Source organism: Hippoglossus stenolepis, chromosome 5 (assembly GCF_022539355.2).
Source record: "Hippoglossus stenolepis isolate QCI-W04-F060 chromosome 5, HSTE1.2, whole genome shotgun sequence".
In the NCBI taxonomy this organism is placed as follows: Eukaryota; Metazoa; Chordata; class Actinopteri; order Pleuronectiformes; family Pleuronectidae; genus Hippoglossus; species Hippoglossus stenolepis.
This window is the reverse complement of record NC_061487.1, coordinates 6,939,979-6,957,685: the sequence shown is the minus strand read 5'-3', so window position 1 is coordinate 6,957,685 and position 17,707 is coordinate 6,939,979. Positions and strand designations below refer to the sequence as shown.

Below are 17,707 nucleotides of genomic sequence, written 5' to 3'. Positions count from 1 at the left end.
AAGTCAAATATGCTAATGTAACATTCACCACTGGGGGTTTCTTTTGGTGTTGAGCGTATGTGACGTATATTGGATAGCGGATATTGCTTGACTCTCAGAAGCGTGATTGGAGACACAAAAGACTGAAAGACTGAATTATCTTTTTAGACTGCACGCCGGAAGCTGCTTTTCATAATTCCGTCAAGCCGCTGTGAAGAAAGTATAACACAATGGGGAGGCTTTATCTTGATTTCAAAAGAAAACTCTTCAAGTTGCCATGCATTTGACTTCCAGGGAACAAATAATGTAGCTTCAAATAAAAATGTTTTGGTGTGGATCCCATGAAAGCCCTCAGCTTTTTCTCATTGTGCAAAAAGTTATTGAAATATATAGTAATTCATTTGCTTTATGCCTTCTCTGCTGTCTGTTTCTTTTAAGTACATGTGCAACAGCTGTGTTACTCCTGTGAAAAACAGTCATGAATCTGTCCCAAGGAAGACACGTGCATGGAGTTGAGAAAATGATCTGGATGCTGTTATGATTGATCAATATATTGCTTTTGTCATCTAGAGAGCAACCTACAGTCTCAGCTGTTACAGGCATTCCACAGACGGATATCAGACCTTTCCCGGGCCTTACTTTTAGTTGTCCACAGTGTTTATGTGACACAGCGCTGTCATGTTTTGAATAATATTGTTTGAATTATGGTCTTTGTTTCCTGGGAGGATGCGCTGTAACAGGATAAATCTTCCCCACACCCATCACGACTTTGTCAGCAAAGTTTGATTCAGGAGTTCCTGCTTTATTGTGTGAGGCCCTGGTCAGGGGGTTGCCATGGTAACACCCTTCCGTACAGGATCTGACACCCGTGACCTTGTTAGATAGATGAGAAAACGGATTCACCAGCCCCTGTCAATATGGTCCCTGCTGTACAGTTATTCATTTCTATCTGATGAAACTCAGGTTTAGCTCACTCATTGTCATGTTATTGTACTAAACTTATTTTGATTTGTCATCCTCAAATGTTAACAGACAAGAGAGAGTTAACTTCCTCTGGACTATGTGGGAGGCTCTTTAAACACATAGTGCAAACAGTTTAGGGTTTCAAAAGCAATTTGGGCAATTACTGCAAACATGAAGTCAATCAAAGTCTTTGCAGTCACCGAATGCCTGAAGTCGTGGATAGAGCACATCAACAACTCTCTGTATCTTCACAAGTCTGGTCTTCACAAAGTCCGTTGCTGCTCAGTCAGACTTGGATCAGCTGATTGACTTGGCCAGTCGAAGAAATCCTACCTCAATAGTTGCTTTGACTGTACTTTTCGGATTATTTCTCCTAATGAATGACAAAACAACATCCACTGAGTTTTGACACATTTGTCTAAAACAGAGCTCACAGAATGCTCCTATATACCTGTGCATTCATCCCATTGCTTCCATCAGCAGTGAAATCATCAAGAAATGCCAGAGTACCTGTTGCGTTTGCAGCTCAACATGCCCAAGCTGCAACAGAACCACCAAAAGAGTGGTGTCTTTGTCTCTAGGCTCTCTAAACACGAGGTATATCGTGGTGTTACAAGGTATTTAGGATTACTGTCATATCTTTCTTTTAATAACGGTTTGCTGCCAGAGGCTTTAGGAAGTCAGCTGACATATTATTGAAGTCAATCTTCATTTTGACAGATCTCTGTCTCACTGGTAGCTACAGTATTTGTCATGGTTTGCACGATGGCCAGTCCAACTTTGTCTTGTGATTGAAACCCTGCTCTTAGTGGAAAGTCCTGCATTTGATATATTCACAAAAAATGTTACTTGTTGAAAAAGTTATGTTGGCATAATATTCCTTGCCTCTCAGGGCTTCCGATAATGTTAGGTAGATTGTCAATTTTATTAAAAAATATATGTATATCAAGGATTTATAATAGGGAACTTTGTAACACTGTTTACAAAACAAAAGGATGTGGCTTCCTGGTGCTAACGTGTGACCTGGCGGGGCGAGAAAACAGGATGCGTCTGATATGTATGCAATGGTGGCGATAACCTGGGGCAATATTTGTGCCTAGGTTTTAAAATGTCAGCCTTTGTTATTTTGCAATGACTGAATGTAGTCAAGTGTAAAAATAACATTTATTTTGTATGTAGGGTGATTTATTAATTAAACAAGATTAGATCTTCATTTGAAGCCAGTTTTTTTTATCGTATGACATGTCTTAATAATGTTTGCTGACAGCTTATTACCAGTATGTAGTGCAGCAGAAAGAGAGTGAGTTTTCTTTTTGTTCGTTTTTTCACATTCACCCACAAAGAGTTTAGAAATTGTGGCAATTTTTTGCACCTAGTTGCAACGAACAACTAACGACTAAAATTAGTCATTATATTAAATATTTGATGCCAGATTCTTTGCAGTCAAAGTCAATAGCTCATGACCCTGTGATCCCAAAGTCTGGTGACTGCCTGTTTTTGTTAGTCCATTGTCCAGCTCCCAAAACTCCTTGCATTGCCTCTATATTATAGAGTCTCTGGTCTGATAAAATGTCCTCAAAATGTTGAGACATTGTATAGAAAAAGCTACTTGTCTTACACTCTCATCCTGTGCAAATCTAATCCCCTATAACACAGTAAACAGTTGTTTCATTGCAAGTCTAGTTTGCTAGAATACAGAGCCAAAACTACAAAAATATCTCTCACTTCAGACTTAACTGTAAATCTATGAGCATGAAAGACTCTTCCTCACTGCCATTTGTCAGACCACAGCACATGTGAACTCAGCTGAAGTGCTTCTGGTTTCCATTTTCCGTCTAACTGCTCTAGTTCATAGGATTTAGGACTTTAAGGTTTTGATTCATTGACAATATCAGTAGCATTTATCTCACCTAAGCCTGGCTGAAACAGCCAACTACAACACAGGACAGCAATTCAGAAATAAGCTCTCTTAATCCTCTTCACTTCTGCCTCTGCTTTTAGATTTGTACAGGTCCAGTTGAGGGCTGGGAGGAGACAGATCATTGGTTCAGAGCGTAGACTGGCTGCTAAGTAGGGAAAGCTTGCCACCTAATGGAGACAACGTAACCCTACTGTGTGCCTTCATAATACATTGCCTGTCTCAATTGTTATTTTTCAGCTTCCGTCATACCTTCGTTGCTTCATTTCAATCTGGGTATAATAAGTGTATAATGGGTTCTAATTCTACTTGTTTAGATGAGTATTTTAGTCCTACATGGACAAAACTTTGTAATTTTCTAACCACTCTGTGCAGTTAAGTATTTGTATCAAAGAAAATAAATGAATGTTTTAAATTAACAATCCAGATTTAGATTTTCCTGTCTGTGAAATATTTTGAATGAATGGTTTAAAGTGCACTTGCTGTTACCATGGTAATAGGGTTGCCACAGTGTGGAGATTTTCCCACCGGGTAAAAAACCAGTGACAACGCTTTTCTTACCGATGACACTAAATATATTTAACAAGACACAGCTCATTATCTGTAGAACTTTAACATTTGCTGTTTAGATTTTCCCATTACATTTTTAACAATACAAATTATTCGTGTGTGTGTGTGTGTGTGTGTGTGTGTGTGTGTGTGTGTGTGTGTGTGTGTGTGTGTGTGTGTGTGTGTGTGTGTGTGTGTGTGTGTGTGTGTGTGTGTGTGTGTGTGTGTGTGTGTGTGTGTGTGTGTGTGTGTGGATTAGAAGTTTGACCTCCCATTTAATCTGACAGAGTTTTTAGTTTGCTTCAATAATGTTATCAGGTTTGCTTTTTGCAATGATTCAGATTCAGAAATACTTTCAAATAGTTGCTTTAGCTCGGTCCACTGATATGTGAAAATGAACCAAATGGATTTTATATGTATATCAAAAATAAAAAAAATGGACACACAAAAATCACACTGCAGATTAATGAGCATTGCATTAGTGAAATAGAATTTGATAAATATTTTAATTATACCTTTTTCTCCTGTTTTGTTTTTCAGGTCCAGCATCCCCTACATTTGAGGCTAAAGAATTCATCATTCATCATTGTGATACTACAGTAAGGTCCTGTGGCCTTTAGCTTCATGGCGGGTTTTCCTGTCCATTGACCCAGTGGGCTGACTTACTGGACCAGTAACCATGTCTGCCTGCAGCACATTCACAGAACACGTGTGGAAACCAGGCGAGTGCAAGAACTGCTTTAAACCTAAAAGTCTGCACTGTCTGGTTCAGAGTGGTGGAGGAAAGCCTCCCTCTGAGCAGAGGCCTTCAACAATTCAGCAACAGAATCCACTCACTGCTGGGGCCAGAGCCATCCCTCACCTTACCAACTCTCAGAGGGCCGTTAGTGGGTCGGCTCGATCAGGAAACTTTCGCCCACCGGTAGCTAAGAAGCCAACCATTGCTGTTAAGCCTACTATGATGCTGCCCTGCTCCTCTGCAGGGCTAGATTTAGATGGCAACCTTCAACCACCACCAAATGTAATAGAACAGGGCAAAGCATCTGCCTTTAGAGTCTGGAATCGCAATGGACTGAACCGTAAATCACCTAGTGGGCCCAGAAACAACAACGAAGGAGAGGATGGCAATGAGGAGATTGAGGGCTATGGACAACTTAGCCCGAGGACTCCTAGTGGAAATAATAACAATAGTGGACTGACAGATGTCCTAAAGGAGATTGCTGGGTTATGTCCTGCCCGTAGTACTCCACCCCTTTCTGGCTCCAAGGACATGTTTTGGGGACGAATCAGTAGTTCATACCAACGGTCCTTGGAAAGAGGTCTTCTAGCCTCAAGCTGTCTGGCCATGGGAAGCAGCAGTAGTGGTGGTTGTGGAACTGCTCAAAAACGGGTATCCCTTAGTGACAGCGCCAAGATCATTAGCAAAGAGGGTGGTCGCTTTTGCTACCCAGAGTTTTCCAGTGAAGATGAAGATGATGAGGATGAGAGCGAAGAGACTGAAAGGGATGATGATGATGAACATGAGAGCTGGGATGAAAGTGATGAAGAGTTACTATCCATGGAGATCCGTATGAGAGGCCAACCACGCTTTGCAAATTTCCGAGCTGCCACATTGTCTCCAGTTCCCTTTGCTGTTGGGAAAAAATGGAATACTGTGCCTCTTCGGAATCGCTCACTTCAGCGGATTTGTGCAGTGGACTACGATGATAGTTATGATGAGATCTTAAATGGATACCCTTCCATGGACTCGAGTGGAGCTCTCTTTCCCTATGGGTCACATAACATGCAAGGCAGTTGTTTCCTATCAACCTCAGAGTCTACCACTTCTCCAGAATCATCATCATCGCTACCAGAGGATTCTCGAACAACTTCCAGCAGTGGGAGCAGTGCCCCCTTTGCTTTTAGAAATGGCCTGCATTCTCCCACCTCCCCTAAGGCACAGGTCCCCATCACTTCTCCTGCAAAAAAGGAGCATGTCCACAGAGCACTGAGTCCACTGAAGGTGAATGAAACACACAAGGCTGTCCTGGCCATTAGATTAGAAGACCAGGATGGCAGAGAAGGCCTGCCAATGCCCCAGGCACTTCCAGGTCAACCAGTGACTATTAGTTTTAGTCCCACAGAGGAGCAAGCAAAACCATACCGTGTAGTGAACTTGGAAAAATCGCTGATCTGTAAGCCTTACACTGTAGTGGATGTGTCAGCATCCATGGCCAACAAAGACGAACAAATTCCAGACTCTACTCCAAAACCACAAAACCTGTCGATGCCCTCCAGCCCTACATCATTCTGCAGCGCTCCTTTAGGTCAGCCTCTGTCTCCAAAATCCCCTATTTCTCCATCTTCTTCTGTGATGCCAACATCACCCTCATCTGTTGCTCCATCAGTTACCTCCCGAAAGAAATCTGGGAGTATACGCTATCAAGAAGTGTGGACATCAAGCACAAGTCCTCGCCAAAAGATACCTAAAGTAGATTTAGGTGTTGGGCCTGGCCCCTCTATCCCTACACAACACTGCAGCCACAAGTCAGCTCCCACTTCTCCAATTGCTGGGCTGTCTTCCTCCCGAACTGTACCTGTGAAATCCCCTAACTTATCAGAGATCAAGTTCAACAGTTTCAATAATGCAGGCATGCCACCCTTTCCCATTATTATTCGCGATGAGCCAGCCTATGCCCGCAGCTCCAAGAATGCAGTCAAAGTACCTATTGTTATCAATCCAAGTGCATATGACAATTTAGCTGTATACAAGAGCTTCTTAGGACTCAGTGGGGAAATCCCACAGCCAAAGGGGGTAGGTAATAGGGTAGCCAGCCATACATATGAAGAGATTGGTTCCTCTGAGAGTGTCCAATCCTCCTCAACAGAGAAAACTATCTCTGGTACAGGCACATCAGAGAGAGCCTCTTTTGAAGAGATAAAAACCCCAGCGGAAGCAGCATCCAAAGTACCAAATTTACAACCTAGAACCACTACAGACTCTAGCACTGTGACAAGCACTGTGTTGAGCTCCAAAGTTGGGGCCCTCTCTCCCACTACATCAACAAATTCCCCTGCCATTCTTGCCATTACTGCAAACTTACCTAAACTCAGCCCGACTGCCAATTCTGTTATACGCACTTGCAACACAAGTGGAGATGCCACTTGCAGTAATGACGATGATACAGACTTAGTTTTGTCTTGTGGGGCAGTGGTAAGTCACAGGGAGGAGGCCAGTGCTGTACTTTCACAGATTGTGGCCTCCATCCAGCCTCCCCAAACTCCTCCAGAGTCCCCCTCAGCACATGCCAAAAACTTCAGTTCTGAGGAGCTGTATGCCCTCCCACCTGATGCCATGAAGGAGACCCTTACCCGACCCAAGTCTATTTTTTCCACAACAGATGGTTGTCTTTCTAAGCCCAAGAAGGACACGCCTTCAAAAGTTTTGTCTAAATCCCAGAGTGCCTCTGCTGCTGTCCCACTCTCCAGCCCCCGCTCAGAACCCAGTGCCCCCTCCCCCCCTCCTAGGTCTACGTCTTCCCCATACCACGCCTCTAACATCCTTCAAAGACATTTTGGCAACTGGACCAAGAGCTCTGCCTCCAGTTCTCCTTTAAGACCCAGTGAAGGGGAAGGAAGTCCTGGTGGAGATGGCAGACGTATTTCTGCAGAAAGCTCCAAACCCAAACGCTGGATCTCCTTCAAGAGCTTTTTTCGTCGGCGGAAAGATGAGGATGAACAGAGAGAGAAAGTGGAGAAGGAGAAGGGCAAGTTGGTTGGGATTGATGGGACAGTCATTCATATTCTTCCACCACCACCAATCCAAAATCATCACTGGTTCACTGAGGCCAAAGCAGAAGATCCCACCCAGAAGCCAACCATTATCTTCACCTATAAACCAGACAGTAGCAGCACCACTGGTGATGGAGAGGGAGAACTACGAGTAGAGGAGTGCAGACAAACTTCACAACTGGCATCTGATGAGACCAAAGAACCCAGACCTTTGAGCCCAGGGCAGACGTCACCCTCACAGAACACTGGAGTTGATCTCATCAGCAAGGACATCAGGTATTTGTTCAAGAACTTTTAATTTACTCTCCTGGTACCAGTATATTCAAATGTGCTCTAGTTTATAAAGCATGTAACAGTAGTGCTTCATAGAGAGGATTCTGTTCAAAACTGGGTTTTACAGTAAAGTGAATATTTTACACAAATTTATTTTATCATGACTTTGTCTTTAAGCCTTATAGGTGAACTCTAAGTAATATATTTAGTTGCGTTATGCCTACACCACTCCCTGCTGGTCTAATGAATGATCTTGCATGCAATACCTGTTTTACCATTACACACATGCATTCCCTTCAGAGCAGCCACATGGTCCAGCTCTAAATTAAGATGTTTAACCTTTTCCAGCTACCCCTCCAAAGTGCAAGGGTTGCTTCTCCTCTTTTCATACAGATACCTCATTAGAGATTCTAAAGGTGTTAGTTCTTAATTTGCCTTGTCTGCTCGCCCACTTGCTTGGACTACAAAGCCTGTGTGGTCTCTTCCCTAATGTCAACAATTACCTGAATAGCAGGCAGTGTGCTCAGTGTTCCTCCCTCCAGGAATGGGCCTTAAGCTGCTTTCAAACATGCAATGAACTCCGCAGTTCATCCGTATTTTCTCCGGAGGACGTGCATGGGTGAACGCAAATGTCTGAGTGAGATGGAGAATTTGATGTGAGAACACAGCAGGGGATCCCCCACTGGATTATACACGCAACAGACGCAAAAAAAAACAAATATCTCCGGGTGAAAAAGCAGTCATACACGTAGAAGACAGGGTTAACCCTAACCCTATAGTGTTTTTCAACTCTTTTTCAAGTCTTCAACTACTCTATTAATCACTGCATTAAATGACATAGTCCCTTAAGCTTCATGCATATTTACACATACTAATTGGCCTACATGCCAATGAAGTTGTAGTTTTATACTTACATAATGAGTTCATTATTTTTGATTGACCCCCTGTTGCCCTTTGTGTTTAATCTCTTGAGGTAAATGTCCTGCAGTGTGGGTAATGGTGCCACATAAAGATGTCGAGCATAGCATATATCCAGCACCTGTTGGACATGTTTTTTTCTGTTAAAGATTATGAGCTTGTTTGTTGTGAATATTGTTGTTTTTTTTGCTGCAGAGGTGACGTTAAGGGTTATTTTTTGGGCAATCAATCAAGTGGTTGCAGCAGTGGCCAAATAAATACTCATTTATCAGGAAAGCTGTCGGCTGAAAGCACTGCTAATGATATGAAGTACTAATCATTTAGACAGCAGGCTGCACTACACTCTAAAAACAAAATCTGAAAACATTTTCAATTCATTTTGTGTAAATCATTGGTTTAGCACAATATATATAAAATATATATGTTTGTGTGTATGTATACATTGAGTTGAGTGGGTCAATAATGATTCAATTTTACCATAAAAAGTGTACAAAGACATGTTACCCCTTTCAATTAAATTCTAATATAAGGTAGTTATAATGTTACAACTGGGCAGCAAGAACAAGAAATCAAGAAATAGTTTGTAATATGGAGAGTTTTTTTTATTATTTAAGGCAAGTAATCTCTAAAATATTTCTTAACTGTGCCTTCCTGAGGGTGTCATGCTATCTAGTAAGTTTTAATGGTTAATGAAGGGCAAAATTCTATTGTTTTATTTTGATTCTACATTTAATCATCCACAAATAACTAAATGAAAAGCTTTGATTTATTTTGGAAATGCATTAGGAAATTGTCATCACACACCACCAGCATGATTAGTTGGAATATCACTCTGGAAATATCACACCTACAGTTTAACTCATGGACAACTTCTTCAGTTCTTCTTGGGCATCTTCTCACCTGATCTCTTACATTCTGATTCCCTCGTAACACTGCCCTCATCCCTTTCTTCTCCTTTCTTCTCCTCTCTTTGTGTCTCTGCCACCCTCATATTATCCCTGCCTTCTGTTGCTTGGCTTGCCACCATTGCTTACTCTGTTTCATGTAATTTTTGCTCCTGTTCCATGTCTTCCATCCATATATTTTTGCCTTTGAGCCCGAAGCACTGTGAACTCTTAAATATTTCACTCCTCCATCCTGTCAAGAGCTCGGCCCCATTCTGTCTCATTTCTAGCTCCCCTCCGTTCCTCTCCTCCTCAAGTTTCAGCTCTAGTCATCTCTTTCTTCCAGAAGTTCCTGTCTCCTCTCTTGCCTAATAACAAGTGGTACAAGTATCAATCTCTTGATATGAGATAGGATATATAAGGGTGTTCTGTATAAATTTGAGCCTACCCAGTACAAGTTAGCCAAAATGTTGATGTCAAAAGGAGAGCAAAGGTGGTCTCCCAGTTCCTACAGAGGATGAAGGAGTAGTCAAATAACGACAAAATAATTTAACTCAGCTTATAATATTCAATAAATCACTTTTCAGTATTCAAGGTTTCTGTTGGGTCTTAACAAGTTTATCTGGATTGTAGGCCTTAATAGGTCTTGAATACATTGAAATATTGCATACTAGATCTTAAAAATGTGTGAATAGCTCTTAATTATGTTAAGGTTCATTTGACACTTCTTCCATTGCTCTTTATAAAAAAGAATGGTAAACATAATGTCTCTTTATGTTGTAGTTCTTTTTCAAAGACGCAGATATTAGCATGTTGTAATTAAACTATAAACAATACCAACATGTCACTGACAAAAGCCGACAAACATTTGGTCAGAAATGAATGCAGGACCATCAGCCTGGGTATGGGATTGACTATGGATACCTGCTGTCTCTGGCCATAGTTTGCGAGATAACGTAGCATTTTGAGTGTTATTCCCTAAAAGATTACTTCAATTTATCTTCAGTTATGTGGAAGTGTAATTCTGTGACTGCTATACCGTTGTATCCCTTATTGAGAAGTCTTAAATTTAGACTAAAGTCTCCAGGAGACCCACAATACAAACTGCAGTATATAATATTAAATGTTACTCCTGTTTTTATTGACCTGCGAACATCAGGGAGCATCTAAGTATTAAAATACTGATCACGTCTTTGCAATAAAATTCATATGCTCATGTTTGATACCAGAAATAACAATTTTTGGAAACTTTTATTAAGCAGCTACTAGTATTGTACAAGACATCTCCACACACTGTGTAGCCACACACATGTTAGCCTATGTGGAATCACACTCCAATCAAACTATCACACGTAACTCATTGAAACATCTCACCTTTGGTCTCGTCTACTAATTTTCTTTGCACTTGTCTTTGACAAACATTCCTTTGTGACCCTGCTGTTTACAGCATTCACTGTGAACCTGTCAATTAGTAACTGATTTATTCACTTGGTCTCTTGGCAGTTCTGTACCTTGCATTGTTACTTTACTGTTTATTTTGTGTTTACTTCAGTCTTTGGCGAATAGATTTGTGTTGACCCCAAAACAGAAAAAAACTAAACCTCTGCATGGTGCCTGAGCTTCTGTTGGTGTTGTGGAGGAAGATGTGACATAATCTCTAGAAAGAATGTGCCTGTGGAATGCGACTTCAGTAGATACCTCGTGGTTCTTTGGGAACAGGCGTGAAAGGGTAAAAAAAAAACTTGTTCAATATTTAGTGTTATTGTTTGACAATTGCATGGCGCCTATAGTTTTATATAGTTGGTATAAGTATAAGTTATAGTATAAGTTTTTCAGCAGTGTACTGGAGCTATTGTTAGTAGTTTCTCAGATTTGCTATTTATTAGGCAACACTTTCACCATTTAAAATATGTCTCCACAACCCATTTTTTTCTTACACTTTGTTGCACTACCTGATGTTGCTGATAAATAGTAACATGATATGTTTATTTATAAAGCAAAACCACTTTGATACTGGTGTATTTTCAGTAAGTGAAATATTTTCCATTTTGGCTTCTTAAAAACCTGAACTCTCCCTGGATAAAAATACCACTAGGTCAGTTATTGTTTGAACTGGTCACTCAGGTCATTTTACAGACCTTCTGTTTTGATTGGCAGAAGAAGGGTTAACTCCACTGTGTCTGTTTCTTTGCCTGGAAGCAGTTTTATTGGCCAACAGTAGGCGTGGTCCTCTGCTCTGGTGAACATTACCTCAGACAGGTAAGAGCATTCAAAGGGGGAGAATAGAGGAAGACGAGGAGCGAACACATGCAGGAAATAACTTTTGGATTCTTCACAAGTGGCCAGCCTACAGTTTCCACTCTACCTAGAATGTGAATTCTCCTGTGCCTTGTATCCATGTTTCCCAGATGGGAAGCTGCGTGAGTCAGTATAGTGGGTAAGCTCCTTTCTTTCACTCACTTATGTTACCTGTGACCATGCATCAAGGCAATGTGAAGTCATGTTGACTTAGGGAGGACAGGTTTCTGAGATGGCGTGATTTGTGTTTTTGGTTGTTGTGATCGTTCATTTCTTGAATAGAATGTCTGAGAAATTGAAATGCACTGAGGTAGCTTCATGCTGGCTCAACAAGTCAGGTCCTGACACTGAAAAATGTTGCAGGCATAAAGGTATTTTTGTGACCAGGGCCTCTCAAGGAGAGAATTAAAGGTTGGGAATTGGTGCTCTTTTTGCCACATCATAGCTGACAGTAACCCATTATTTTCCTCCACCGTGGACGTTATGTTTTTATCCCTGATCATTTGTTTTTTGGTTGATTTGTAAGCAAGGTTACACAAAAGCAGCTGAACAGATATCCACAAAACTTGGTGGAAGGGTGTTGTATGGGTCAGGGAAGAAGCCATTGCATCTTGGTGTGGACTTTCTTCAACATTGCATTTTTTCAACATCTTCTCCATAGATTTAGATTCTTGTTTTTAAAGAACAGGCACATTTAGGGAACTGATATCTATGAATGTGTGAAATTTGGTGCAGCTTGTCTATATTTAAGGAACAAGGAACCGTGAAGATTGAAGAGGAAACTGAGTAAACACGTACAAGTCAAACCACTCTCAGTTTTCATAGCACAGCCTGCATTCGATTTTTTTCACACTGCACTGTCGATTCACTGTTAAGTTTGGAAGTACACTCAGTCTTTGATTCCTGCATCTTTTCACACTTTATTTTGCTCAGCACTCTGCGCTGGGCCTTTTATTATATCGACTGTCGGCTACTGGCAAAGTGCTGAAGTCATAAACTCACAACTTGGAGGCTGTTGATCGACTCACTTACAAGTAGGGCTTATGACCTACAAAGACAGATCATAAACTTGTCAGATCTGATGCCTCCCTCAGACACAAGAGCCCCCGAGGTAGAGACAGATACATGAGTGGCTGGGTGTTTTTCTTCAAGTACTCACTTTTCTATCACGTCATGGCCACAATATTGCATTCAACACTTCTCTCTGAAATGCCTGTGTAATAGCAAATCCTGGAAAACCAATATGACTTTAAATAATGTGAGCAATATTTTCTGTCTGAAAAAAATGAATTGAAACCAACTGAAAAAGAAAATCTTGGCTCAGGTTTCAGTTTTTTAGTCCTTACAGTTTTGTTTGGCTGATGATTCCTTCTCAAAAAGTGCATGATCACATAAAGCATTAGTCATATTAGTAACATATGATATCAACATTAGAGTCAAAGGAAATGACACATCTGATTCGGGATAAAACAAACATTACTGCCAGTCAGCCCCACCCATGACAATGCTTGTGGCTATGAAACCAGCACTTTGAACTGTTTGTGAACTTTTATCTAAACTTTTTACTGCTTGCTTTTCCTTTGTGTTATTATTTATCAGAAGGACAGGAATGATAAATAGATAAAAAAAAGTTTCAGACTAACAATGGTGGTGCTATAATAGTTAACATGCCATTAAAAATAATATCTCAGATTTAGAACAGATGGCAGGGCCTGTCACTTGCTTAGGTGGTAGATATCGCAGGTATTGTGTGTGCTACAATGGGGGTGATATCTACGGTAGTTTAAAGTGTCAGCCAGCCTGGGTGATCGTACCTGTGTGGCCTGGGGGTGTAATGTCGCACACAGGTCACATTAAAAGACTGTGGCTCAACTGTTATCAGATCAGAGGTCAGTAACCAGGTCGCACTGAGTTTTGTTTTTTACTGTGATCAAAGTGGGCAGACAGATCCCAGAAGGCTCCTGATGAAACACCAGCTGTTTACATTTATTCACCATAGAGCTGAGACACACGGCTACGGATGACTGTGGAAAAACGCCAGCTCTTTCTGCATGAGCCTACTCGATGCATTTTAATTTATGGAATTAAAAGAAAGTACTTTGTGAATCAAAATGGTTATTTCTCAGTTTCAGCTTTGTGCTTGTGCTTAGCTGCAGTCTCTCTTTATTCTCTTTAACTCCTGCTTTAACCAGATGTTGTGGATAGGTTTGACAACATATCAGTGTTATTACATGTTCAGGGCTTTCTTCTTGTTACTATATTACACCTATTGCCTCATTGTACTTAGGTCTGTTAGACACCGGTGGGCTCATTCTCTTGTTATGTGAACATCTTCAGTAATTGTTTGGGGATGAAGGGTTGCTATTGGTTACTTTTCAGCTCTTTAGAAAGCAATGTTTGAACTTGTATCTCTTACAAAGTTATTTATAGGAATAGTTAGCTCTTAACAGTTATTTTTTTAAGTGAAGGACTGGACAATGTAATTTAAGAACAACAGAAAAATAATCTTGCATAATTATTTGACAATCACATACATAACATAATATAATCTGACCTAATATGTTTGTGTATGACAGAAATATAACAAAATGAAACCCTCATACTGTACATTTGTTTTTTAACTGTGCTGAGATTACTCCTCAGTTTGGTTCATATTTGACAGACATGATTGTACATGCATTTAAGTGTCATTACTTTTTTTATATAATTGTCCAAGAAAGGCCTAGCTTAGTTTTTATAAGATGTATTAAGCCTGTATTGTTATATTTTAAAATGATCTGCAGCATTGGCACGAACTTAAGCTCGTCAATTATGTGTATGTTAATTTGCATCCATGTGCTCGAGACAAAGAGGGGACCCACTCATAAGAAATTGCTTCGGGGCACGAGTAGTGGTCTCAAACTCCACATGGTACATTTACATCAGAGTATGGATCCCTGACCCGAGCCCATTGTAGCCAAATGGGCAGGGCTAGTTTGGGACAAACATTTTGAAAAGATATATGGGTTTGGGTCGGGTGCAGTCACATTGGCTTGGCTTGCCTACTTGATTTTTTACACTGCACATGCCTGTTATCAATGAAAACAAGGAAATATTAGGTTGGGCTTGGTTAGTTTTCTCTCAAGCTTGGATTGTTTCGGACACAAAAGTACAACCCGAGGTGTTCTCTACTTTAAATGCAAAGTACTTTTCTTCTAATCTATGTCAAACGTTTCAGGAAAAGTGTTCTTTTACAGTACAATGTGATGCACACCGGCCCCATGGGAAACATTGGGCTGTTACTTCCTTAAATGAAGACACATTTTGCAAATTGTCTGTACAACATGAGTGTCGTGTCAGTTACAAACTATAGTGTACGACAAGTATCTCATAGCGTCCTCAAGGCTTTCACACTGTGGTCCGAGTCGCTCTATGCAGTCTCAGCTCTGTCAGTGATATCACACCCAGAGTAACTGTAAGATATGACCTAGATTCCTCGTGTCCACAACTCAGATGAGCTGCTGTCAGTTCATTATAAAGATATGGTCTTGTTGTGTAATAGGGGACAATATGTATTTATTCTGCTGTAAGTAGTTGTGAAAAGAAGCATTTCAACAGAGACGTAAAATGCAGCAGATGACTTTTATTTATTTCCTAAACACCTTACTCTTGTAAATTTCTTGAAGTAATACTTTGCACCAATGTTGCTACACTTGGAAAATTAGTCAGCAGATTGTAAGAATCAGTTATATGAAATTTGACTATTGCTAAAATTACATGGGTAATTATAACTCCCCTTTAAGATTCTACTAATGCTGGTTTTACAAGAAGGGTTTTGCAAAAGAAACCAGGGAAAACTCTGAAAAGTACTGTTTACCGCTTCTATTTCAACATCGATGATCCACAAAAATACAGTAAATCTGAGAAATATATACTTACTTCTTAATCGTCTGGTCCAGTACAACTGCACTCACACGGGGAGTGTTTGTCCCGAAAAGAAAAATAACATTCCACACTCCCTGGAAGTGAGAGTTATTAATACAACAAAAAGTGCCGATATAATCCAGGAAAGATCTGTTTCGTCGATCAATGAAAAAACGAGAAAACAACAGTTTAGCGAGCAGTCACTGGATACTTCCTCTGTTCTCAGTCCTCTAAACCCCAGTGAATGTGACCAGCTATTTCCACATATGTTTGTAGTCATGCAGAAAATATCCTCGGTATCTTTCAGTCGTGCTGTCCCCAATTCATCCCTTAATGAAAAAGAAGAAGAGTGCTGATGAAGTGATACAGACATTGATTTGAAAAACTGAAAAGATAAAAACATTATTGTATTTGTTTAGTTCATATCCTGTGGTCCTAGATACAGTTATTTGTTATAGACAAAATGAACAATGGCAGATAGAGGCCCTTATCAAAAGCTTGTTTATCATCTTTAAACACTACTCTCTTTGAAATGGAGCTCTAATATCATCCTGCTTCTTTTCTGACTTGTTTTGCAGATATTATCATGCAGAATAAAGAATAAGAATAATTAACCTAATCAAAGTAGTGGGTGAAACATCAGAAGCCAAACTATTTTCATCATCAGACTGTTAATGGAGCCCGTACTCCACATTTTCATAACTAACTGATCCGCGCCTCTCTCTTCCTGTCATGTGCAGCCAGGTACCGGGCAGTGCCAGCAATGCGAAGGATCGGGATGTACTCTGTGCCCCCTGTCAAAGTGCCAGAGTGAATCTGGGTCTGGTGCTTGGGGAGGGCGAGGAGAGCCATGCCAACCTGCTCGCCACACCAGCTTCAACCAGCGAGGGCAGCCTCGGAGAGCCGGAGGAGGACGGGAATCACTCCCATCACTCCCACTCTCCTGCCTCCAGCCAATGCAGCGCCACATACAGCAACATCGGTAAGAGCGACACATGCAAAAGATGGTTTCTTAAATTTGTCTTTATGTGTATTAGCATTGTATATAGGGGACATAAAGCTGAGAAAATGTATGTAAACCAGTTCTTACTGTGCAGGAACTACAAAGTCTGCAAGCCTTTGTTCACCAAAATGCATTTTACCCTTGTGTAGGACTGATTTTGTGATTGACTCATCACCAACACCTGAATTTTATTTTGTACTGCAAAGGGTTTGCCAGAATATAAAGTGAACAATTTCCTTATGCAGTTCAGAATATACTTTTTTTATCAAGACAAATGAGAGGGAGAATGCAGATAAGCTGCTGACTGTGAGATATAAGAAAAACTTCACATGGTTCTACAGTGTTTTGGCTGCAAATTATATTTTGTCTGACTTGCACTTGTTTTTTACCTCTGCTATAGGAGTTGGTTTGTTAGTTGGTTGGTTTGTATGTTGGTTTTTAAGCAAGATTACACAAAAACAACTGGACAGACTAAAACGAAACTGGTGGAAGAATGACTCAGGAAAGACCCCATTCAGTTTTGGTGCGGATCCGGTTTAGGGTCTGGATTTAGGAATCGTTTTCTTCACTTTCTTTAACATTGCGAGATAGGGCTTATTTCAATATTTCCCCTTTGTCAGAGGAATGATTCATGGATCATAATGAAAAAGGCACATTTAGGGGACTGATATCTATGAGTGTGTGTAATTTGGTGCAGTTTGATTGAATGTAAGGGGCCATTCTAGTTGGTACTGATCAAAACTTTTCTTAGGTACCTGGAGTCAGGTGATGAACATTTCCAGAATATGTCACTCTTCAGCCTCTGCAGTTCACTTCACTACTGTAAAAGTGGCTGGTTTTGCTTTTTTAAGCATCAGCACACCTCCGGATGTGACAAGTAATAATTAATTCCCCGCTAAAACAGCTGCAGCTCGAAATTCTCAACACATCTCATCATCCAGAGTTGTCAATTTGGAATATAGATCAACCTGAAATTATTTATTTCAGTTCAGGGTGGAAATCTGTGTCCCGAGTTTAGTTTTTGAAAGTGTGTCTGTCCCTGGGAATAATTCTCAACGGGAATATGTACTGCATGACTGACTGCAGTAGTGCAATTAATACCATACAAGTCTTTATCCTGACAGAAATATAATTGAGCCTTATCATTATTTAGTCTTTACTCTAAATATTCAGGTTTGACTCTGCAATCTTCAAGCCAAAGTTGAAAACAGTACTAAAGTCCACAGCTGAATAATTCTGTCAGTTTCA

The 17,707-nt window shown here is 40.5% G+C and overlaps 1 protein-coding gene across 4 annotated transcripts in view; it reads left to right on the top strand.

Moving 5' to 3' along the window:
- peak1 (pseudopodium-enriched atypical kinase 1) overlaps positions 1–17,707 on the top strand; it is a 98,817-nt gene that overhangs the window by 68,148 nt on the left and 12,962 nt on the right. For all 4 annotated transcript variants that reach the window (XM_035156886.2, XM_035156885.2, XM_035156887.2 and 1 more), the window contains 2 exons: positions 3,950–7,456; positions 16,197–16,438. In XM_035156886.2, coding sequence (XP_035012777.2) covers positions 4,089–7,456; positions 16,197–16,438 — 3,610 coding nt within the window. In that variant the 5' untranslated portion in view covers positions 3,950–4,088. The remainder of the gene's footprint in view (positions 1–3,949; positions 7,457–16,196; positions 16,439–17,707) is intronic.